At 51.1% G+C, this 23,703-nt stretch overlaps 4 protein-coding genes across 22 annotated transcripts in view; 3 read left to right on the top strand and 1 right to left on the bottom strand.

Annotated features, from left to right (window-relative positions):
- Positions 1-2,877, top strand: part of CHN1 (chimerin 1) — an 80,505-nt gene extending 77,628 nt beyond the window's left edge. For all 5 annotated transcript variants that reach the window (XM_046943703.1, NM_001012952.2, XM_040703538.2 and 2 more), the window contains 2 exons: positions 624-729; positions 1,943-2,877. In XM_046943703.1, coding sequence (XP_046799659.1) covers positions 624-729; positions 1,943-2,114 — 278 coding nt within the window. In that variant the 3' untranslated portion in view covers positions 2,115-2,877. The remainder of the gene's footprint in view (positions 1-623; positions 730-1,942) is intronic.
- LOC107053818 lies at positions 690-20,776 on the bottom strand. 12 transcript variants are annotated; one of them, XR_005861753.2, is made up of 4 exons: positions 20,323-20,776; positions 19,092-19,234; positions 18,207-18,363; positions 17,006-17,117 (listed from the first exon to the last, which is right to left on the bottom strand). XR_005861753.2 is itself a non-coding variant. In XM_040704328.2 (2 exons), the coding sequence occupies exons 1-2, from the start codon at positions 20,675-20,677 to the stop codon at positions 18,275-18,277; spliced, it is 444 nt and encodes a 147-aa protein (XP_040560262.1). In that variant the 5' UTR covers positions 20,678-20,776; the 3' UTR covers positions 17,218-18,274. The 12 variants fall into 12 exon arrangements, 1 of the variants encoding a protein (XP_040560262.1); XR_006939832.1 differs by lacking the exons at positions 17,006-17,117; positions 19,092-19,234 and adding an exon at positions 13,329-14,811; XR_005861751.2 differs by lacking the exon at positions 19,092-19,234 and having other exon boundaries at positions 17,006-17,209.
- On the top strand, positions 4,511-16,312 carry CHRNA1 (cholinergic receptor nicotinic alpha 1 subunit). Of its 2 annotated transcripts, none has more exons than XM_025152132.3 (9): positions 4,511-4,789; positions 9,221-9,366; positions 9,491-9,535; positions 9,919-10,028; positions 10,147-10,342; positions 10,958-11,195; positions 12,231-12,454; positions 13,333-13,572; positions 14,967-16,312. In XM_025152132.3, exons 1-9 carry the CDS (start codon positions 4,753-4,755, stop codon positions 15,096-15,098), a joined length of 1,368 nt encoding a protein of 455 aa, XP_025007900.2. In that variant the 5' UTR covers positions 4,511-4,752; the 3' UTR covers positions 15,099-16,312. The 2 variants fall into 2 exon arrangements, with proteins under 2 accessions (XP_025007900.2, NP_990147.2); NM_204816.2 differs by lacking the exon at positions 4,511-4,789 and adding an exon at positions 8,499-8,563.
- The window catches only part of WIPF1 (WAS/WASL interacting protein family member 1), a 53,751-nt gene continuing 46,644 nt past the window's right edge, over positions 16,597-23,703 (top strand). For 2 of the 3 annotated variants that reach the window (NM_001012917.2, XM_015289443.4), the window contains exon 1: positions 20,683-20,738. The gene's annotated coding sequence lies outside the window, so the exon portion shown is untranslated. Of the gene's footprint in view, positions 16,828-20,682; positions 20,739-23,703 lie in introns of those variants that run through there. The other variant, XM_025152191.3, reaches the window with a different exon arrangement.

Genomic DNA, 23,703 nt, shown 5'->3' on the forward strand with positions numbered 1-23,703 from the left:
CTTAAAGATAAGAAGCCATTTTCCTCTACAGGCTGATAAGTGCTCACCTTAAGGCCACCATCAAGGCTAGTCTCACAGGTGATGAGTCTGCAAGCAGGGTGCTAACCCAGCTCAGCTGGAGCATCTCTGCCCAGCATCCCAGCTGCATGAGCCATCTCTGGCATTTAGCAGGCCCACCTGGAGAGGCGTGAGAGAGCTGTGGGAAGAAGGGAAGGGCCGGATGCTGGGCTTGCTGCCACCCTGGAGAAGGCTCTTTCCAAGCAGAATGGAGACAGCCAGGGAAGCTGATGGCAAAGTTCCCAGTAGCTTCTGCTGTTCCAGGGCTGCACCTGTGGATTATCTGTGGAAAAACTAGTCCAGTCAGCAAGGTCTGCGAGGGCAGTTCTTCTTAGTAGGCTGCATGGAGTCCTTTAGTGGAGAGCAGTTTTGGGGGGGAGCTTTCTTTGTCCAAAGCAATCACATCCTGACTGTGCTCTGAGCTTCGGATGAGCACATCTTCCTCAATGAAGTTTGGATAGGTCCTGTAAATGAATAGGCCAAGAGAGCTGTGAGGTCCTGCTGTCCTGCAGGCTGCCATTCCTGTCTTCCCATGCGTGTGGTGACCATGAACATCTGTGTTTCAGAAACCACCGATCCAGATGAACAGCTGGAAATTCTCCACGAGGCGCTGAAACTGCTGCCGCCTGCACACTGTGAAACACTGAGGTATCTCATGGCACATTTGAAGAGGTAGGTAGACTGTCTGCTAAGCAAAGTCCACGTCAGGACCTCTAGGAAAGTGGGCAAGGCATGCCAAATTCTGCAGATTTGCAGTAGCTCCTGGAGGCTGGCTGAGGTGGAGAGTATTCACTACTGTGCAATCTGTCCCCCACGCACTGTTTTTTACCCCCACTTAAAGCAGTCACAAAGTATTTGAAGGATGTAAGTCAAAAAAGGCCACCACTTTGAAGCAGGAGAGTCTCCTGCCTGCCAAATTTGCTCTACTTTTAACGTTGCAGTGAATATTTATGATTTAAAAAAAGCCTTTAGTATCTCTAGAAGTAATAAGTTACTGCCTGGGCAAGGAGCTAATACACCTCAGTGCTTATGGATTGCAGTCTTTTTCTGCAAAGTCTCACCTATCCTGATCGCCCCTGACACACTAAAAAGGAGGCACAAACTGGGCTTGAGCTGACAGCCAGTAGGCACAGAGTTACTTGTCCTGGTGAGGTTTGTTAGCATGGATCCCCTCATGCCAGGTGCCACCTTCTCAAAACTATGGGAACGTCAGTTCTGTGTGAGGTTCCTCTGCAGCCCTCAGGTGGAAGCCAGTCAGTAGGCTTCAGAATTGCTTGAGAGAGACTGACAAAAGGAGATCCAGTACAACAGCACAGGTGCTATTTGTTTCTGGAAAGTAGGGGAAAAAAACAAATGTGGCATTTAAGTTTCTCTAATAACATGAACTTTTGTCAGCGTATGAGAATTATTCCCTTTCTTCAGGAAAAATGCAGCTCGATTTTAAGCTCTTATTTTCATTTTATAGCTCTTGCACAAGTTGACTCTGCAGAGGACCTCAGGCAGAATTCAGCTACAGGGCTTCTGCCTGACTTGCCCGTTCATTCATTTATTCCAGTGACATTTCAAGTGGAAGCTTTAGAACAGAGGCATGAACAAAAAAAACCCACCTGACTGCTTGTGATGCGTGAAGATGATTTTTCCTTACCTCGCTCAGGAGCTGCAGTTGCTGCTCCAGTTAGCAAGTTGACAGTGCACGCTGTATTTGTGGTATAGGTGAATGATAAGGTAGAAGGGTGACCAAGTGCACTCGTTTTTAAACTTGCACTTACTGTATGGGATCCAAAAAGCCGTTCCCAGCTTCTCCTTCCCGGTGCTTTTTAAGGCTACGTGATGACTGCACAGGAAGCATCTCACAGTGAGTGAAAAACCCTGTCCTTTCTTGCAGAGTAACGCTTCACGAAAAGGAAAATCTGATGAGTGCAGAGAACCTGGGCATCGTGTTTGGACCAACTCTTATGAGAGCGCCAGAACTGGATGCGATGGCTGCGCTGAACGACATCCGTTATCAGAGACTTGTGGTGGAGATGCTTATAAAAAATGAAGACATTTTATTTTGAATATTTTGGGGGTTTTGTAATAAAAATAATAATAAAAAAAAGGAAGCAGCGGTGTTCTATGGATGAAGGAATATTTTGAAGTAATTTAATGGCTCTTGTCGCTGAATTCCATATTTGCTAGAGCTTTCGATGTATTCAGGATAAAAATGAAGGAACTCTTTGTCATTTCTGTAGTGCCATTCAGCTGATGTTGAACAAGGTTAACACATACTTTCCAGTACTAGTAATCCTGGGTGTTTATCATGTGAAAATAAAAACCGAGAAGCCTGCAGCTATTGCATGATCTGCTCCCCGTTCTCCCCGCTCTGGTGAGAATCATTCCATGAAGAAAACAGCGGACCTGGTGCGGCATCTTTGTTCTGGATAGTTTGTGGTTGTAATTCAGCATGTTTCTCAGTGTAAACCTGTTGTGAATTTGCTTTTATGTTCTATGTAATTGGTTTCTGATACTAAAAAGAAGGCCGACTTATGTGAAATGGAGCCTCTGGCAGTTTATTGGCATTTCATATCGTTCTCTGCCACTGTTTTGGCTGATTTCTTCTTGGGTTTCTTTCAGGTTTTTTTCATCATATAGTAATTTGTTTTTAACAGAAACAAAATGTGTACTTTTTTAAGTAATTCTCCATGATGTTTATGGTGGTTGCAGCAAAACCTGCAATGCTGAGCAGTGTTCCTTTATTATTATTGCTATTTCAATTGTAATTTTGTATTTTTATCTGGCATGCATACATTAATTTATTAAATTTTGCCTTTAGAACTCTAACGCCAAGTTGGTTCTTCTTACTTTGTGAGAGCGTTCCCGAAATACTCTTTGTTTCATTCTTACCAACTCTTCCTCCGCACAGCCTCTGAATTAAAAGCAGCAGAACGGAGTGCTGCTGTTTCTGGTGAGACCACTGCTCTAAACGCTTTGGAGCCTGGCGCTTTGCTGAGATTCCCATGAGTTTCTCTTTATATTTTGTTGGCAAATTCCTATCTGCATTGCCTGGGATACCTCTCAGGAACAAGGCATCTCCTACTGCATAGATCACATACGCTGCTGTAACGGCCTGTACGCGAATCGGCATTGTGGTTTGCCACTGTACAGTTGTAGATGCCCTGAATAGGTGGATACAGAAGGTCGAATGCAAATATATCCCAGAGCACGTGCTTCACACTGAAGGTGTTGTGAAACGGCAGCTCCCAGGAGAATGGCAGAAGTCCCAGCTTGAAGGGCTGGCAGTAAAAGGGCAGGAGGAGGAAGGGATCGGTCTTTGGGGTACGTGGACAGGGACCCATGGGGAAGAAAGACAGAATGAGATGCTTGGCTTTAGGCTAGGGTGCTTTGCTTGGGCCCCTTTTCTGCCTACGTGCCCCAAAGGAGAGCAGCCAGGTGAGGCTACTTGGGATTGACCCAGCCCTCCCCTCGGGCAGCCAGGAGGAGGAGGATCACCTCAGAATTGCAACCAGCTGCTCTCTTCTGTGAGCAGTCAGCTGCCTCCCTGCATCACATACTTCCCTCCTGTGCCCAGGCAGAAAGGGAGGGGAGGGGAAGGCAGGAAGCAGCTTTCCTGGAAGGAAGAAGGCCGGTGTGCATGCAGGTAAGTGCATGGGGAGCTCTGGTGGAGAGGTTTGACAGAGGTTCCCACAGCGTTCTCTGTAGCTGGTGAGTTGACCTGAGGTTTCCCACTGCTGCAGGACGTGCCTATAGCTGACGCCTTTGTGGCCATGTTGGAGCTGCTGAGAGCACAGCCGGGAGCAGCAGTGAGTGGAGGGAGACCGTCCTGGGCCTTCTGATGGGGAAGGGGGAGCTGTGGTCAGGGGAGCTGAGTGGTGTCTGGGGGATGCAAATCTTTCAGAGCAGATGAAGCAAGATAAAGTTAAGTCTTACGAAGTGAGTGAGGCAGGGAATTACTGGCTTAGAAAAATTAAATACTGGAGTTGCTGGGGAAGCACGTAGTGAGGACAGTGTGTGGGGTGTGACTGCGAGCTCCGGGGATAAATCTTCTGTTGATTGGAGATTTGTCCACACAGATTTTGGCCGTGCCTATGGCAGTGGGATGGGAGCTTGGCTCTGCCACGTTACCTGGCAGGATGGAAAACACCCTGCATATGGGTTTGTGCTGTACCAAGCTTCTGCCTCCTGCGATGGCAAAGGGGAGAGTAAAAGCTCCTTCAAAGCAGCTTTGGTGTACTCGCTCTGTTCTCAGCCTGGTTTTCCCTGCCAATGGGCATTTTGCGGGGTTTGTATTACAGCTACAATTACATTGTAACAAGGGGGGAAAAAAAAAAAACGTTAAGCGAACCTAGCAATCCTGGACGGCTTTTTTAGTCATGCAAAATTACTGCTTAGCAACTGCAGATCAGGCCTGGAAAGCTCATGTAACGTATGGAAACGGAGGTTTAGGAAATGCGTTGTGGGTAAAAAGGATTGCTGAGCAAGCCGTGCGAGGAAAGGGCTCCTCATACTCTGCCCCGTGCTGAGAGCAGCCCTGAATGGCCAAGAAGTGCCTGCAAGGGGACACGGCCGGCCCGCTCTGCTCCCTCATGCCACCGTCTGTGCTTCAGCTCAACAGCAGGATCCGTGAGCTGCCCTGATTGCTATTGCTGGCTCTGCGGTCGCAGTGCCGTTGGTTCTGGCTGTGGCTCTCCCAGTGTGATGTCAGTAAGCTGCTCCAGGAGTTTAAGAGCTTTTGGTTGGTATCTTTTCTTATTCCTCCTGTCGGTGTTGTGTCTGGAGGACGCGCGCAGCTCCTTGTATTGCCGGGTCTGTGTCGCTCCGCCTCGGTGGATTGTGGAAAACGATTCTTGGGCTTCTGGGACCCTTTGATTAATGTATTTCCTGAGGCAATTAGGCATTGCTTGGCAGCCAACCAGGATCCATTTCCAAGCCCTGTGTTGTCTGTGATTATTTTTTTTTTTTTCCTCCTTGCTACGAATTTTACAATTTGAATGTAGAGCTTTTGCCTCTTTTTCCATGCTTTACTGCTAACCGTGCCAGTAATGCAAACAGGGTTGCCCGAACTATTAACGTGATGCGTTCTTTTGGATGAATATTCATTTGGTGGCCTACCACAAGGCCTGCTGGAAGCTTTGCTCGCTGAGCCCAGGGCTTAGCACAGCTGGGGGAAGCAGCCGTGGGCCTGCAGGCTGCTGGGGCCTCGTGCCCTCCTTCTGGTGGGAGGGAATCCCCCCACGCAGTCCCTCATTCCATCTGCAGCGCTGGCAGTGGATCTGGCCTTGCTCCTAAGCTGTCACGTTGGTTTGCTAATAGTGTTAATTAAGAACAAAGCTGTTCTGCTGTGACACCTGCACCTGAGTCTCCTTCAGTCCTGAGCGACTTTAACAGCCAGCCTTGGCCCGGCTGAGCGCGGCCTGCTGCGGTTTGCTGGAAGGGAGACTCCCCGTCTCAGTGAAGGCAGTGTGGGCTGGCGGGCTCTGTAGGTGCTGCAGGCATTGCCCAGGCTCTGTGAGGGTGGGTGTGAGCACAGGCTGTGGCCTTTAAAACACAGTGCTCCGTGACACCTCTGCATGGATGTGACTGTGGTCTGCCAGGGAGATGTACTTCATAATGAGGCTAATTTGAGAAATAGCTGTTGTTTGGACTGGTCCAGCTGGAGCTCTTTATTCCAGTTTCTCTTGTGCTGCATTTGCTCCTGCGTTGCTTATAGAATCACCGAATCATGAAGGTTGGAAAAGACCACTGAGATCATCTAGTCCAACCACCAGCACACCCCACCGTGCCCACTGACCCATGTTCCCAAGTGCCACATCACAGCCTGTGCAGCCCGGTGCTCAGTTCCACCTGGATGGGCTGCAGAGCCACACTGGCTGCAACTGTATTCCAACACCTTGCTGTTGTTATTTTAATGCTTTAGTTGTGGCTTTGAGAGTGTTTCTTCAGTTGAGGCCATGTGTTGTTTTTTCTGCTTCCTTTGTTACAAACGTGAGCTTGCAAGCTCACTACTGGCCAATGCAGCAGACAAATATGGCAGAGAGCTTCCAGCCTGCAAGGGGGCAAAATCAACCTGGAGCGTAGCAGGTGAGAGGTACACAACAGGGACTGCAGAAGTCAGTATTTTCCTTTAAGTACCAAGAAAACACAGTGCATGCACTGGCAGAGCTTGCAAGGCAAGCGATAGAAGTGCACGTTCTGGCATGCGATCAGCAGCTGCTGGGGCACACTGACAGGGCAGTGGGGCTGTGGGACTGAGCTGAGCTCTCTGGGGCTTCTGGGCAGCGAGCAGAGCTTCCTGAGGTGAGATGGACGCTTTGCAGAGTGCTGCTGTATGGGCTCTGTCACTCTGTAGTTTCAGAGCTAGAAGAAAAATAAACTCGCCTCTCTGTGCTTGCTGGTTGTGAAAGACTCGCTGCCATGCTAGGTGCCGTGGGGCTCCCGTGGCGTCTTGAAGGCATTTGCAAGTGGCAGATCTTATCCTGGCTGCGTGGGGAGTGTCTGTGGGGCACGCCAGCAGTGACAGTGTGCAAAGGCTGTGCCAGTGGTCTCCTCGTGGGCCAGTGCTCCAGGGAGCTCGTGTCCTAACAGGGCTGAGGGGGTCCGACTGTTCCTTCTGGGCTGGGTGGGTGAAGGTAACCAGTGAAACACGCTGCCGCAGCACCAGCTCCCCTTCCTCCCGGCTGTGTGGTGAGGCTTCCCCAAAACGTCTGAAGGAAAGCTCTGAAGTCCAGCACACGGCCAAAATGCAACCCCCCTCAGAGGAGCTGGGCGAGCAGCTTGCTTTGTGTAGAGCCGGAAGTAACAGACTGCACTGCAGTTACTCCAGCAGAGAGCCAAACCATTTTTTTAGACAGTGTATTTAAACCTGAAAGTGTGAACACCTGGAGATGTCCCTCAGGGTAAGTGCTGCCTGCGGCCCCACTTGGGAAAACTGCTGTATGACGTGGGGTGCGGGTAAGGTGATACCAGAAGCTGGGCCACTGGTGTTGATGGCATTATAGGAGGTGATCGGTATCCCTTGGATTAACCTCAGCCTCACATCCCCTGTGCAGCCTGCAGGGCTGTGGCAGGGTGCCCGTGGGCCGGCGCATTGCTGGCGGTGCTGCCGTGCCTGCAGCAGCTGCACGCTGCCCTCTGCAATGGGATCGGGGACAATGGCAGCCGCCGGCAGAAAGCAAGGCTGCAGCCATGGGGAGGTTTGATGTGAGGGTAAATGTAAGCGCGGAGGCTGGGTGTTGGGTCAGTGGGAGACAGCGTGCGAGGGGGAGGGATTTTAGAACAAAATAGACATAAAAAAATAAAATTAAGGCATCCATCACGGAGCAGCTGGCAGGCGGCACAGAGGACAACCCTGAGAAATACAAATACAGCTGGTGTCACCCAGAGGCGAAGATGGGAAAGCTCTATGTGGGAATGCTTTCTGGAAAGGGATGCTCAGGGAACCGTGTGTGGTGGGTATGGCCACGCAGCAGCCCGTCTCCAGGGAAGGCATGAAGGAAGTGCAGAAGGATGGGCTGTGCAGTGCTCCCCAGGACGCGATCCCAGCCCCCACGGCTCATCGCTATGCAGCTTCCGTGGCAGAACTCTGTGCTGTACGTAGCAGAGTGAGACTCATTCACCCAACTGTTTTCTGCCCTTCTCCAGTCTATTTTACAGATGCCATCAAAGTCCTTTCTCTCTCTGGCTTCTCCTCCGGGTTTAAGGACTGTACTTTCACCTCACATGTTCTTTGCTGTTTTCTCCTGTGTCTTTTCCATACCACCCTTCGACCAGAACTATGAGCAGCACTCAGGACACCGTGGATTTGTGCACCTGTCCTGCCGTGAAAGACAGACAGTCTCGTTTCCCAACCCTTTGCCTTTGCACAGCCCATTAAGTTGAGAGGCATCTATGGGAAGGTTCTCCCTCTCGCTGCAGTTATTTAGGTTAGCTCGCAGCTCTCAAGGCAGGGACGCTGCCCCGTGCCTCATGAGCACCCCAGGAGATTCAAGGTGATGGATATCTCTTGAACGTATTTATTCACTGCTCCAGAGTTCCACCCATGGAGCAGAGGGAACAGCATCTCGATGCCCGCGCACAGCCAGTATGCGGTCAGAGTGCAGACAGAACAGCAACTGATCTGTTTGCCCTGGGAAAAAGGAGATCCCAAACTGTGCAAGCTGCTCCGGACACAGGGTGATGTGTAGCCTTGTTCCCAGCTCGGGATGTCTGTTGTGTGGGGCTTTTTTTAACCACAACTCACAGTGCCGCTCAGAAAAAAACGATCTTTGGTGAACAGTAGGAGCCATCTGAGCGGTGCGACGCATTGTGCTCCCATTCCACAGCCGCTGCAGCGGCCCTCAGCTGTCATGCCTGGAACAGGTGGTGTAAGGCAATCCCTGGGCAGCCGTGCTCCCCGCCCCCCCCCGGGCCGACCTTAAAGGCGCTGCGTGTGCCCTGGCTCCTCCGTGCTGAGAGGAGCGGGCTCAGGTGATGGAGCTCTGCCGTGTGCTGCTCCTGATCTTCTCCGCAGGTAAATGGCGCGTCTCGGCAACCACCTTGGGCACGCTGGGTCCTCCATGTGGGTGTGGGACCATGGCTTTGCATGTGTGTTAGTATGAAGGTGTGATCTGGGAGCAGCCACAATATTCCTAATTTCAGCCACCAGACACTTTGCAGTGAGGAGTTTGTTTTCATCTTTGTCTGCCGTCTTTCTGCCATGCTCCCATTTACGCTTGTGCAACATTTATTTCAAGACGTGTGAGAGGCTCTAGCAAACGTGGCTTGACGTGCAAAATCTCATCACCTGTGGGACTGTTGACAAGGACGCAGAATGGTTTTGCAGCTGGCTGTGTTGAACCAGGATGATTCTCTGTAAATTGTCCTTTAAAAGAATAACGGCTTTGTGATGCTAAACCCTTTTCACTAAATCCCAGAAGTGAACCCAGCTCCTGCCCAGCCATCAGAAGGCAGCAGGGTGGGGGGCTTTGGTCGGCTAATGAAGTGCAGCACAACACCTGACCCGGCTGCCACGCTTCACTCACAGCATGGGGAGAGAAGCGTGAAACACAAGGGGGCCGTGCAGAGAGTGGGGCCTGGCCGGCCTCGGGTCTGCCTGTGGGCAGCACGTCCTGGGACAGCCCCGTGGTTCATCCCACCCCTCTCACTGATGCCATTTTGTCACTCACAGCTGGGTCAGCCCTGTGTTACGAGCACGAGACGCGCCTGGTCGATGACCTGTTCCGGGACTACAGCAAGGTGGTGCGCCCCGTGGAGAATCACCGCGATGCCGTCGTCGTCACCGTCGGGCTGCAGCTCATTCAGCTCATCAATGTGGTAGGCAGTAGGGAGGCGGAACCAACACTTCATGTGCTATCGCCACATGGTTTTGCTCTCCTCCTTTAATCCCAATGCTTGTTACTTGTGTCTCCTTTCTCTCTTTTTGTTTTTTCCTTTCAAGGATGAAGTAAATCAGATTGTAACAACCAATGTGCGCCTGAAGCAGGTAACCCTAAATATTGCTAGCCATTCCTTCCCACACAAATAAATACACCAGGGACAGTCAGGTGTGAGCTACTTATGGGGCACCCTGGACCGATGTGTTGGCTAGTAGGGTATTTCTTTGTTCTGCGGCCTCAAGAACAAAAAAAGCACTTTGCAGCTGATTGCTCCTTCTCTGGTAGCATTTGAAACAGCAGGCTTTGGATATATTAACTTTGGATTGAGTGTCTTAAAATGATATTTGATTTTGTGTAAAAACAAAAATGAGCTGGAGGGCCAACTAGGATGTGTTGATACTTCCCTACCAAAGCAAGGAGGCAAGCATCCTTAAGAAGTGTCAAGTGGCACTGGAAGAGGTTCTCACCAGCTGCAATCCTCCCTTTGCAGCAATGGACAGACATAAACCTGAAGTGGAACCCAGATGACTACGGTGGCGTGAAACAAATCCGCATCCCATCAGACGACATCTGGCGCCCAGATCTTGTCCTTTACAACAAGTAAGCAGTGGTGAGCAGAGCTGGTGGGACCAGAGCCTGGGCAGCGGCTGCTTTGCCTGCTCAGCCTGGCTGTCCTCTGGCCACTGGGCAACCGCAACCATCTTTCTTCCTTCCGCAGTGCAGATGGCGATTTTGCCATTGTTAAATACACCAAGGTCCTTCTGGAACACACAGGGAAAATCACCTGGACGCCTCCTGCTATCTTTAAAAGTTACTGTGAAATTATAGTCACGTACTTCCCATTCGATCAGCAGAACTGTAGCATGAAGCTGGGAACGTGGACGTATGACGGTACAATGGTGGTTATCAACCCGGTGAGCAATGGTTTGGTAATTGGGAAAAGCAGCGGAGCCTTGGGTATATTTTTAGGGACTTCTCCGGTTTAAAAGGAATATAATCTTGGTTTGACTGAAAAACAAGGCACTACCAGTATAATATAAAAGCCCCATTCGTAGGTGTTGTACAAAATTGCCCAGTTTGACTTGTGGAGTTCTGCATGCAGTTCCTTCCCATGCTCCTGCTTCCCCAGCCCTTCTGCCTCCCTATCCTCTTTACAGCCTCATGCCACTGCTTCTGGTGCTGCCCATTCTGCTTTTGTTCTCCTTCGTGGGGGTGATTTTTCTCTGCTTATGACTTAGTTTACATTCTGCCTCCTCAGGTATGTCTCCTATCTGTAAATATTTAAGTGGTCTTTCCCATTAGCAGACTATCCCGAACTCCTGCAAAATATTTAGTTGAACACTGTGCAAAGGATGATGTTCTAAGGCAAAATCACATAATAAGAATGGATGTTTGAGTCACAAAAATGCACAAAGCACCTGAATTATTCGAAATTCTGTTCCTGAGAGACCACATCATGTGGGTTTGTTCAGAACGTCTAGAATTTATAATATGTTGGTCCGTGGTGTTGTGGGTTTATTTGCTGTCAGGAGAGCGATCGCCCCGACCTGAGTAACTTCATGGAGAGCGGTGAGTGGGTGATGAAGGACTACCGTGGCTGGAAGCACTGGGTTTACTACGCCTGCTGCCCTGACACCCCCTACCTGGACATCACGTACCACTTCCTCATGCAGCGCCTGCCTCTCTACTTCATCGTCAACGTCATCATCCCCTGCCTGCTCTTCTCCTTTCTGACCGGGTTTGTTTTTTATCTACCCACAGATTCAGGTATGTGAGTTTAGTCGTTCTACTGCCATAGGAATTGCTCTTCTAATAAGCCCTTGAGAAATTCTGAGCACTTGAAGTCAGTGGCACACTTGAAGGGCCGCACATGCTAAACTGGTGCTTCAGCTCAAAACAACAGCTCTAAACATTCTGCAAATTAAGCTGAAACTATTCATATAGACAAACTGCGTGGATTTCCCATGGAAAACACTGGTTAACTATTCAGTTGTCTTCTGCAAAGCAAAGATTTGGCTAGCTGATGTTCTGATTTTGTCCCTCAGGCCAAAATGTTTGTATGGCAGACAGTACCTGAGCACACTGTTGGAGCAGAGACTGTGGTCTGCGCACGCTTGCGGGCTCATTGACACAGAGTAATTCTGGCCTCCTCTGGCCTGTTTCATCTCTGCTGAGAAGCTCTGCTGCAGAAAGCTTGTGCTCCCTGCAACCATTTCCCACGCTTTATTCATTTTACTTGGCATCAGCTTCTCACCCCGCTTAATTGCACTGAGCCCCTTCTGTAGAAGACCTCTGATGCACAGCTTTTTGGTGGAGAGCTTTACATGAAGTTGAAGCGGATAGAAAAAGGCTGTGCGAATCACGCCTTGCGGTTCGGTTCTGACATCCTACCTACTGAAAGCTGATCCCTGGCGCCAGATGCACTTTTTGTCAGCTCGCGCTGTGCTGAGGCAGCCAGCCCCAAGAGGCTACAGAGCCATTAACCAGGTGCATGCACCTCATCAATCAAATCCCACTATCCACAGGGTGCTCCTGGCAAAGAAGCTTTCCACACACACCACCTACACCTCAGTCCACTCATACCTGATGATTTCCACCCCAGTGCTGGTGTTGGTGCTTTGTGAGGTGCTCAGGTCTTGCCAGGTTCATTATCGTTTTGGGAGCTATAGAGACAGTAGCACTCTGGATTCATGAAAATGTATGTGTGTGAATAGCCATCGTCCACACGCAAGCTTTTCAAACTGCTTAAGCACTGAACGATATCGACATATCCAGTGGTATTGTCTTCTTTTTGCATTGCAGGTGAGAAAATGACCCTCAGCATCTCTGTCTTGCTGTCACTGACTGTGTTCCTGCTGGTCATCGTGGAGCTGATTCCCTCTACCTCCAGCGCAGTGCCTCTGATAGGCAAATACATGTTGTTTACCATGGTGTTTGTCATCGCTTCCATCATCATCACCGTCATCGTCATCAACACCCACCACCGCTCCCCCAGCACTCACACCATGCCACCCTGGGTCAGGAAGGTGAGCTCCAGGGCTTTGTGTGTTACCTCTTTTCCACAGAGTAGCGCGTGTTTTGTTGGTGGATTTTTTCCTAAACATCAGCAAGAACTGAGGAATCATAGAATTCTATCAAAGAATGGGCTAGGTTGGATGGGACTTGAAAGATCATTGAGCTCATGCCACGGGCAGGGCTGCCACTCACCAGATCAGGCTGCCTAGGGCCCCACCCAACCTGGCCTAGAACACACCAGGGATTGGGGAATCCACAGCCTGCCTGCTCCTTTACGTGACAAAATTGTCCACTGGGGAGAGCCCTGCAGGGAATAGATGTGGCAGAACAGGGGCAGCTGATGGTATAGGGAGAGGAAAGCAGGCCAGTTGGGCTAAACTGATCTTACTGGTCTAATTATCTCTATGACTGCAGAAGGCTTCTGCCTGCCAGTGGACAGGCCCTTCAGGTCATGCAAATTGCACTGTAACAGCAAAGTCAAGCACAGGTAGCCAAAAGACATCCCTCAAAGCGCATTCCCCAAACCAGGCCCCTAGGGTGTGTGCTCCCAGCTGGAGGGGGTCAGTCAGCTGGCAGCAGTGTGAGCCTGACCAGTGGTGGCACAGCCCTCATTTGTATGTATAGGATACACGGATGGGCAAAGCTGCTTTTGGAGAGCACGTGGCAGGCTATGGGGTGACCCTGCCTGCCCCAGGACATGCAGCAGACAAGAAGCACGGTGTGAATGCGGTATGTGGCATGACATACTCCAAAGCGGAATTTCTAGCGAGTCCAGGAGAGGAAGTTAACTGCGACTGGCGCAGCTCCTCTCTGTTTATTGCAGAGCTGCATCTGCACGGCAGCCCCTCCAAACAGGAGCATTCCTATTCTGCCTCTTTTTTTTTTCCAGATCTTTATTGACACCATCCCAAACATCATGTTTTTCTCTACAATGAAACGACCATCCAGGGATAAACCAGACAAGAAAATTTTTGCAGAAGATATTGATATCTCTGAAATTTCCGGGAAGCAAGGTCCTGTGCCTGTCAACTTCTACTCCCCACTTACCAAAAATCCAGATGTGAAAAACGCTATAGAGGGAATCAAATACATTGCGGAAACGATGAAGTCAGACCAAGAATCCAGTAATGTAAGGCATTCTTTGCGCGTGATTCATTCCTTGCTTTCATACTGCTACATCTTTCCATTTTTTCCCTTCAGTTACCCAGGCCTCACAAAAACACTCCAAACCCTGTTTTGGCTTTAGCTGGGGACAGTCTCCTGCCCGTGCTGTGGTCATTAAGGAGTAACATGTAATTGTCAGAGGTGGTAAATGAATCTCAGTTTGAGAAAGAGGAGAGAGAAAAGTGGCAGTGCTAAGGTTTTCTTAACGGGGTGTGTGAAGCCACAGAGATGGCGCATGAGTAGCAAAGCAGTTTCCAGAGCTGTAAGCAGCTCCATAACACGTTCCTCCTGTCCCCTGCTCGGGCACCTTCCCACAGGGATAAACGGCCTGCCTTGCTTATGAAAAGCCAGAAGGTAGCGCAGCTGCAGAATTCAGATGGCGTTTTATTTGAGAAGCCTGAAGTGTGACTTGCAGATAATAATTCCAGTTTTGATAAGGATTTGTGTCGATCCATGTATGCCACAAGCAGTCCCTGCAAGTGAGACGCATCACGAGCTGCTGTGATTACTGACTTTTTCCACATTACAAGCCAAAGGAAGGATAAATGCGTGCAGAGTCACATATGGCAGTTTTCCACAGGAAAACCTAGCTCTGCCTCCTCCGAGCACGTTCAGTGCAATTAACCCCCTCTTTCATCTCAATTTTTGCAGCTCGCACAGCTTTTAAATGGACAATTCAGGATCAGTTCTTCACCTTTCGTATTGCTGTTTAGCACTGGATGCCCAGTGGTGACAGCCTGCAGGTGGGGAGGGGCCTCCGTGGGACAATAATCTGGCCTCTCCTTCACCCAGGCAGAATTTACACCACAGTGTTTGTTCCTGTGGCCACGTTCCAGCAGCGTGTGAAATGGCTCCGGTTGGAGTCTCATGTTCCCGGTGGCTCCTCTGCAGATCAAGTGTTACCTTCAGCAGAGCTGGCGTGGTTTCAGTGCCTCTGGGCTCCGCTTCCTCCTGCGCATACAAGGAGGGTCTTTGGTTGCTGGCAAGTGCTCCCTTCGGAAGTGGAGCCAGCTGTTTGTGTCATCTACGCACCACTGATATCACTTCCAGAGAATCTCAAAAGCCGCGTTCCCAAAATATACCACAGGCCGTGGCTTCTGAAGGCCGTCACGTCATTGCCTTTGCTTACAAGGCACCTCAAAGCAGCCCCGATTAGCAGTGCTCTTTAGATGGATTCCGGCAGCTTCTTCCACTCGTGGTGCACCTAAGGCAAAAGGAGGGGGAGATCAGGGATGGGATGTTTTGGTCCTTAGGGCAGAGTTGCAGGGTGGAAATGGGAATAGGGTGCTCAGGCCCGATCGCACCCATTACAAACGCAGCTCTGCAGAAATCTCACTGTCTCCTTTCTTTCTTCTCCAGGCGGCTGATGAGTGGAAGTTTGTTGCGATGGTGCTTGATCATCTTCTCCTCGTAATATTTATGCTAGTCTGCATTATTGGAACATTAGCTGTATTTGCCGGTCGCCTTATTGAATTAAATCAGCAAGGATGAACATCAAATGGAAACTATTTGCTGCCTGGGCTGGCACTGGAATGCATCTTAACTGCTAAAATCTGGCCAGCCATGGAAGTTCCCCTGGGACCGAGCAGGGATACTAAAATGTGCTTAGCACTTCAGAACTGCTGCTTGGTGCCATTTCACTGCCAAAATGACACGCTTACTCTACTGCTAGGCTGAATGGCTGCCAGCCAGATTTGGGTCCATTTTACCATTTACTAGAAATGTTAGCGTGTCAATAAGACTGCCTGACTTCGTTATCCGCAAATACTATTCTAGTGACACCAATGGCAGTAGTAAGTTCTATCTGAGCTGTAAATCTGTATCCAGCCTCAGAGCAGCTTTCAGGCTGGTTTCAGTATCAGCTCTGTGTAACACCGGCTGTAACCAGCAGAAGCATCTCGAGCTCCTTGGTAAAGCATCTGAATTCTGTGTACACATCAGAAGTGATCGACTCTCCTGTGCGACTCTACCTGCAGAACTCTTGGTCCAGCAAAGAGGGAATGTTCCTTGGTGTGGAATGGATCCGCTGTTGTTTCTTGCTATGCAGGCCCAGGGTAAAGGACACGTTGAAGGTTTTTCACCCTTCTTTACCACTGAGCTCTGCTTTGCGACCACACAACTAATGTGCAGACAGAGAGCAAGCGTACCTCGGTGTCCCTCTTCACACTGAGCAATGAGCAATGCGAGAGCATCTCCACCTTTGGGGGTGCTCAGTACGATACCTTAACCGTACCTCCGTTCCCTGAGAAGCACGTCCTGCCCTGCCGGCATGCATCACGAGCAGCGGGCGGGCACTGCACCGCAACGACCGATCCCATGGAAGCGTGTATGACAAAAGGGTCGGACCTCCCCCGTCACATCGGCCGATTTAACCGAGCTTCCTTCAAACGTTGAGCAGCAGCTCACTCTAGTGACAAACGCGGGTAGTTGCTTTCGTCCAAAAAACCTCTGATACTGCAATGGTTGTTGGGTTTTTTAGTAAATATTCAACCCAAGGAACGAGCCTACGTTTGTTTCAGCAGGATAGTGTGGAAGTTCGAGTAGTTCTGCCTATTATTCTCAAAAACAGATAAGCACAAGTGAAGCAAATGATACAAATCACTCATCTTTCCAAGCTGGCTGTCCAAACGTTACTTGGCTAACGTCGGTAACAAAATTTGCTGTGAGTTTAATAAAATATCATGTTTTATGTTTGTGTTCGACAAGAACGGGTCATGTCTGCAGAGGACAGGCATTTGAAGTGAGCTGTGGGGGAAATCAGGCAGTTGTGTAATACTTCTGTTCGTGCATAGGGCTGCTTGGGAATGTTTTGGTGAGCTGCAGTCCTCACCTAAACACTTTGCTCAGGTCGGTCAACCACTTGTAGCACTCTGCTCACTTGCAGCGCTCTGCTCGGCTCTTTGGGTTTTGACGTTGGTAATCTTTGCCTCCCTGGATGATTATTAACCTTGTAAACAATGGCTGGAGATGTAAGCTGAGGTAAACCCCTGCTGACAGATGGAGTGCTTGCTGCAGCTCTGCTAAACTTCAGCGAAGCTTCCAGCCCTTGGATGGAGCCATGCAGCTCACCAGCTTGTCAGGAGCTGAGCTGCAGTGCAACAGTGCCAGCGACGCTTCTGTTGGGAGATGGTGATTGGCACTGAAGTGGCAGGACAATCCTTTTAGGGGAGCCTGTGGTTGAATCTTGGAGTTAAAAGCAAACAAGTAACAAGACTTGTGGGTAAGTAGCTGCACTGTGTCTGCTCAGCTTCCTCAAGGCACCCCTCTGGGTAGTGGTCTCCAAATTCCATCCCTGTATGCGTGTGCTCACCTCTCCAGCTCTGGCTCCCTCTATGCACAGCTAGCTGCTGTGCTGTACTCACTCCCTTTCCCTTCCTCAGAGAAACTTCAGAACTTACTTATTTGAATATTTTTATTTGTAATAGTTCATTCTGGCTTCCAGGCACAGTAAACCTCCTGCCTTCCCATCACGCAGTCTTGACGAACTGGGCATGTCTCAAAGGTGTGGCACTGCGGGGGAACAGCAAACACTTTCTCTTCCTGGGTTGCAGAATCTGTCCCCTGACTCTGTGCAGCTGGTCCTCCAAACATCAACAGGCCACCTCAGGGGGAAGTTTACATGCACCTTTTTAATTTGCTTTGAATACTCAGACTGTGCAGGCCACCTTTCATTTCTGTTCTATCTCACCTTTACGATAACATTTCTCTTAGGTGTCACTGATAGCCTCTGTTACTAATATCCATCTACTGAAACAGAACGCTCTTACCCGCATCCAGTCTGTCTTATCTGCTACTGTCCTTCTTAAGTGTCAGCATGTCTATGTATCTGTTAGGATAGTATCTTTGGAGCTTGTAGATGGGCTGTCTCAGCCGCAGTCAAAGCTAATTTGCCATTTATGTGTAAGTACATTTTGCCTGACAACTTCTCATTTGCAGCGCTGTAGCCTCTCCCTGCCCCTGTAGCAGTGAGCTGTGGGCTCTCCCACTTGTGTCTCACCAGAGCTCCAGGGAGGGGGCCCTGGGCACCACCTGGGCAATCACACGTGCTGCTCTGCTGCCCCACAGTCCAACAAGCAAATCTCAGATCTGAGCTCCAACTGCAATTCTACTGATACGCAGCTTCACTGATTGTGAGGTTTCTCTAGGAAGCGCAAGAAGTAATGCAATAAAGCACTGTGGCACTGCACTGAGCAGACCCAGCTTAGCTGAAGGCTGGTGTGCTGGCTGAGGTGTCATCCTGACAGCGACAGCGCTCCCAGCAGTTCCCTTCTCCCTCTTTTAGCTGCCGCCTTCCTGCTGCTAGAGGTGGTTTTGTTCACTTTGATCTTGTGGATAACACCCTATTTATAGCCTTAATAGAATGGCTCTCTGGAACGTCTCCATCTTAACTCTGATTCTCTTTCCAATTTTTTAACAATTTGGCAATTAACTTTCCCCTTCGCATCCCTTTAGCTGACCTTCAGCTACTCTCTACTGTACTGTGGACAATTTGCCCTCTGAGATGCAGTCATCCCAAATTTCTTTCCTCTTTTGTACTTGCACGTCACAGGAGACCTGACTCTTCTGAGGGGGTTACTTGAATTTTTAAAAGTCCATTACCTTGTACTGGTTCCAAGGGAGCAATTTCACCTCTGCACGAGTCCGTAGTCAGAACAGGCTCCTGCTCTCTATCGGCACCAGGCAGATGAGCCAAATGTGATGGCCTTGTTCTGCCTGTTCAGCCAGCTGCATCTTGGCTTCTTCAAGCATAACTGGGCTGTTAACAGAGCAAACAGAAAAATGACATTGGCCAAACTCTAAATGCTTGATCGTCAGCGCACATCTGCCAGATCTGATCATTCCCCTCACACTTACACTTCGGGTTCTTGCTACCTCTTTGAGTTTTTAAGCAAAGAGATTATTTATTTTTTCAGGCCACTGCAAGAGAATGTAAGTACTTGTTTTCCTGCAGGCTGTGAGCTGCTGCCAGCCCCCTCGCTGCAGCCCTCTCCCCATGAGAGCAGTGTGAGTTACACCAGCACGCTGACTCAGCAGTTCCTGTTTCCACAGCTGAAGCAAACCACAGGGGCAGGGGACAGCAGGGTGAGGGCGTAATGCAGGCCTGCAGAACGCAGAACGTTGTGCTGCTGTTGGGTGAGGGACATAGAATCATAGAATCGCTAAGGTAGGAAAAGACCCACAGGATCATCCAGTCCAACCGTTTGCCCTTCACCAATCACCAATGGTTCCTACTAAACCACGTCCCTTAGCACAACATCCAAACGCTCTTTAAACACCACCAGGGTCGGTGACATATCCTACATCTCTGGAAAGTTTGCTTTCTTGTATGGTGGCATGTGAGATGTTGCCTTGGAATCGTTTCCCTGCTCACTCTGGGCCCTGCTGAGTTCAGCTGGCTGCTTACATGCTACCTGCAGTGCATGCGATGGAGCTGAGCAAGGATGGGGAAGGTTCACTTGTTACCACGGTGCATGCCAGGCTGACCGGGGATCAAGACTGCAGAGGAGCCCGTTGGTTATGGCAGCACTGTGATGACAGATGGGCTCCACAAGAGGGGAAGACGCTGTCCTTGCAAGGGCTGTTACTATGTCCCTCACTCCTGTGCAGATCTCCTCCACGGCTGGGTTCTAGCAAACAAACACATCTGGGTGAGCTCTTCTTCTATATCCCATACAAAGCTTGGAATAAACACATCAATGATGTTTCTCTCCTACCTAGCCAAAAGGAAGCTGTTAGCCTGTATGTGACTTCAGAACTGCTCTCAGCTAACCAATGACCCAAATGCAGGATGCAGCATTTAGGAACCCCATGTGGATTTGTGAGCCCCTTTAGAGAGCTTTAGGTCTGTGCGTCCATAAAGGCAGTAAGCATAGAGTACCTGCAGCTTTCCCATTTGTGAGCTCCATAATTTTTGCTCGCAAACTAATCTAGGTCACGTACCTAGGGCAGAAGAGGGTAGAGGAAAAAGATAAAACCGTGGTACCTGTTTTTCTGTCTTGTAGTGCCCCAAGCATGCGATGACACAAAAACAAAGACGTGACCTACATAAAAGGCTGGCGATGCTTGCAGCCTTACACCCAACGCAAATCAGCAATGATTTGGTGAGCACACCTCACCTTCATGCACCTTATAATCTCTTGGCCAAAAACAAAAAGCAAATTGTGAGAGGTTGGCTCAGCACGCAGACCGCTCAGGCTTTGACCTCGCTGGGACGTATTGCAACAGAGGAATGAAGAACAAACTCCAGTTCGTCAGAACACCTGTCCATAACATCCATGGTTTAGACAGCAGTGTTACGCAGCTGCTGAGCTGAACCGTGGTCATGCATGGGCTAAACAAAAACCATGAAACGCCTCCAAGATGTGAAAGGCAGGCAGGATGAGTACCGGCTCCAACAGGCACCCACAGCTACAGCCCTGCTGCCCTGCAGAATGCACCCCTTCCCCCAACCTGCTCCATCATTTATGCTTTGGGCACGTTTCCATTCAAGAGTTCAGCACTGCACCCAAAGACATCAACGGAAGTTTTCTTTCTAGTTCAGTCACACTTAGGAGGAATAGGAAGCAGTTTCTATCACTTGCCTGGCAAAGCCATTTCTGCGTGAGCTAATTGAGATAAGAAGCGCAGATTCCTTCGGGGGCATCATGCGGAGGGAGGTAATTGACCCTCCCACACCTCCGCATACTGCAGTTCTTAATAGGGATGCAGCAAGTACCTCTGTTCTCACTGTTTAACGACGCCCGCACTCTTCTGTCTGCATCCCCGCCGTGCCGCGGCCGCTCCCCAGACCCGCTGGCTGCCATCGGGGCGGTAGGGCACCGGGGGAGGTGACGGGGCAGCTGGGACCAGCGCTCGGCTCCGACCCCGTGCAGCCCGCAGCGCCAGCTGTCCCGCAGCCCTTTCCCCGTCCCCACGCACCCGACTCCGGCCTGCCCGCCGCCCCCCGCCCTCCCGCTCTCTGGCCGGGGCCGGGGCCGGGTCCATGTGCAGCGCGCGGGGCTGCGGGGAGCGGCGCCCCAGAGCCGCGGCGCGGCGCTTCCTGCCGCTATAAATAGCGCCCGGCCCAACATGCCCCGGCCGCGCCGCGGCTGGAGTGCCGCCGGCAGCCGCCGCCTCGCCCGACGGAGCGCGGTAAGGGGCTGCGGGGAGAGGAGCGGAGCGGGCCGGGCGGGGGTTGTCCGCCGGCGGCCCCGCTCGGCGCCCCGGGATAAACAAGGCGCGGCGAGCCGGGAGCTGAGGCTCGCTTCGTGCCTGCTCTCTCCCTCTCTGTCTCTCTCTTTTCTTCCAGACCGCTCTGTCTCGGGCTGGGACGCGCTCTGCCTTCTGAAGCCGTTCCTGCTCTTCCTCTGTGCGCCCGGCTGGCATCCCTCCCCGCTTTCCTCTGGCTTTCCTGCGCTCCCCGGGTTGGAGGATGGCGTGGGACGAGGCCTGGCCTCCGGGAGCGCCCCGGTCCCGGCGGGCCGTGTCTCTGCACAGCCCGGGGGGCGGCGGGTTGTCGGTCCCGCGGCGGGACGGCCGGGGACGGCTCACAGCGCGCTCCCCCGAGCTGCGGCACCCAGCGGGGTGACATCGCGGCCGCCGGCCCGGCGGGTGCAGCGGGAGCTCGGGGGGGCGGTGGGGGCAGCGCCCGAGGGTCCTGCCCTCTGAGCCGGCCGGGGGGGGGGGCGTAGTGGAGGAGCCTGGCTTGCAGAGCTCACGTAAGCAGTCCTAAGGTGTTAGGTTAGCCTTCCTCCGGGCTTCGTAGCTCCGCTGCCCTGTGGCTCCTGCATCTTCAGGAAAACCCCTCCTGCGGGGCAGGGCTGTCCCTCCTCTGCGTGTGCTCCTCGTTGCTACCACGTGCTCTCCCTGAGCCTCGACGCTGCAAAATGGCTCAGAGCTCAGCTCTGGCACCGAGCAGGATGTGCCGATCCAGGAACCCGCAGCAAGGTGGCTTCAAGTTGGTTTTTCTATTCTTGTGGTGTCACCTCAAAGAACGGGCTGTTATCGGGGGCTGCTCTCGGCCTTCCTGGCCTCCAGAGGGTGGGCAGCACGCTCTGCCCCTCCCTCACACCCTGCGTGCTGCCCTCCTCCACCTCCATCTCTCCCTGCCTGCGGGCAAGGCTTGGAGTTGGTGTGGAGATATCCTGCCCTCACCACCCATAGGCACCTAGCTGAGCAGCCCTGGCTTAGGGAAGTGTGTGAGAGGTGGCTGTGCTGGCAGAGTGGCTGTGGGGAAAGCTGTCCCCATCTCGTGCGCTGCGCAGAGCAGTGGGTGGTGATGCTGCTCCTGGTGGAGTTCGGAGGACCTTCTGCTGTGTGCTCCCCTCTGCCAGAGCGGGGCCTGGAGCGTGTGAGGAGGAAATGCAGCTGCTGCAGAGCACTTCTGCCTGCTGTGCTGCTGGAGCACGTGAGGCGAGGGAGGGACAGGGCGGTCCAGGAAGAGTTGCAAGAAGGTAGTGAGTGGAGAGAACATTCTTACATGCAGATTGTTTAAGGGTTGTTTAGCAAAGGTGACAGCAACAAGCCTAAGAATGGGAGGTTGTGTCTCTGAGTCTTTGTTACTGCTCCTCCAGAAATGCTGCTTTTAGCTCCTCTGGCACTGTGTGTGTCCTGGGCTCCTCAGTACCCTCTGACCTCCAGTGGGACGTTGCCCTTAGCCCATCCCTGTGCATGGGGTGGCCCTGCAGCCCCTCACATGGAGGCCAGTGTTCCCACAGCTGCTTCCTTGGGAATGATGGGAGGTGTGCTGTCCCTAGCTGGTCTCTGGATGTGACTGGGTGTACTTAAGTAGCTCACAGTGAGGCTGAGTGACTGCTGTCCCTGCCCTCCCTTATCTTCTCCTGCTTCTCACCTGCCCTTGTTCTGTGCCACAGTTATCTATAGGGTGTGCTGATGGGTTCAGCAGTCCAGGGTAATGCTGCCCAGAAAGGAGAGGGGAGGAGGAGTGGCTCTCCCAGCCTGGGCTGCCTCTTGTTCTGACAGCACTCGTGTCTCTCTGGCTGACGCTGCTGCCTTCTATCTCTACTGAAATTGCACTTCTTACAGCATTGTGTTGCTCTCTGGGTGGCATCAGGCAGCAAGATGCTGTCTGTAGATTGTGCTGCTACAAGATTGCTGTAGCTGTTGTTACTATTTTCCTATATTTTTGAGAAACCCAGAGTTGTTACAACATAGTATCAGTATGTTAATGCTTCCTCTCATGCAGCAGAGGCAGAAATGGAAGTGCTCCTTTAGAGGAGTGAAAGGAACAGTTTCCTACCTCCAGCCTTCCCACCAGGTGCCCTCCAGCCTTCTCAGTGAAGGTTGCTGAGTGTCAACGCTGATAGCTTTGTGAAGGAAATGCTTTTCAATATTGCTCTCCATTACTGACAGTGCAGTAAGTTCTAACAGCCATTTGCTTTCTGCTTCAGTTGTATAAACACCAGGCTTTTCTTGGAGGAGGACAAGAGGGCATGTTGGCATTGTCTGATAAATGTGGCATGAAAGCAGAAATTCATAGGTTTCCTTTCACAGAGCACACATGATGTTCTAGGGATGTATGTGTGTATATAGGTGTACGTGTTGGTGAGATGTCTCTGCACAGCCTTTAGACGTGTTCTGTGCTCTTACTACAATGACTCTCCATCTGGATAATTGACTTGTGTTTAGGAACTATGAGAAATAAGGAAACAGTGGCAAGGGTAGGGGGGATTTCTTAACAGTTCATGCTCTTGCCAACATGAATGTCTTAACTGTGGCAAGTTCACAACAGTATGAAACCTTGTGAAAGTTCAAATCTAATGAAACGCTTCTGTGTTCTGTCTACAGACTTCTCTCACTCTTGGCTCTAATGCAAATGCTTTTTCTTCATGTGGTGCACTCTGACACTTGGCCAATAGCATCCACTGCCATGAGGGATGGGCAGGTCTCCTGGTTCAGAACCCATGGCTCCAGTGGTGTTTGAGCTGGGGAGGGTGGAGGCAGCGTTCCTTACATGGGGAGAAAGGTGAGGATGTTGGAGGTGGCCACAGATCTTCAAGAGAGCTGTTTGCTTTGGGTGCTGCTGACCATGTAAATACCTACACGCTAGCTAGCTGCTGGCTGGTGGTGGTGTGCTTTTGTGTAGCATCAGCTCCAC

Source organism: Gallus gallus, chromosome 7 (assembly GCF_016699485.2).
Source record: "Gallus gallus isolate bGalGal1 chromosome 7, bGalGal1.mat.broiler.GRCg7b, whole genome shotgun sequence".
NCBI classification, from domain to species: domain Eukaryota; kingdom Metazoa; phylum Chordata; class Aves; order Galliformes; family Phasianidae; genus Gallus; species Gallus gallus.

What these genes read in the sequence shown, in the direction of transcription:
- CHRNA1 (NM_204816.2), top strand. Translation starts at nt 8,524, where the DNA reads ATGGAGCTCTGCCGTGTGCTGCTCCTGATCTTCTCCGCAG. An exon ending in CCAATGTGCGCCTGAAGCAG is followed by an intron (nt 9,536 to 9,918) that starts GTAACCCTAAAT and finishes CTCCCTTTGCAG; the next exon opens with CAATGGACAGACATAAACCT. An exon ending in TGCCACCCTGGGTCAGGAAG is followed by an intron (nt 12,455 to 13,332) that starts GTGAGCTCCAGG and finishes TTTTTTTTCCAG; the next exon opens with ATCTTTATTGACACCATCCC.
- LOC107053818 (XM_040704328.2), bottom strand. Translation starts at nt 20,677, where the DNA reads ATGTTGGGCCGGGCGCTATTTATAGCGGCAGGAAGCGCCGCGCCGCGG. An exon ending in GTTAAACAGTGAGAACAGAG is followed by an intron (nt 18,364 to 20,322) that starts GTACTTGCTGCA and finishes CTCTGTTAACAG; the next exon opens with CCCAGTTATGCTTGAAGAAG.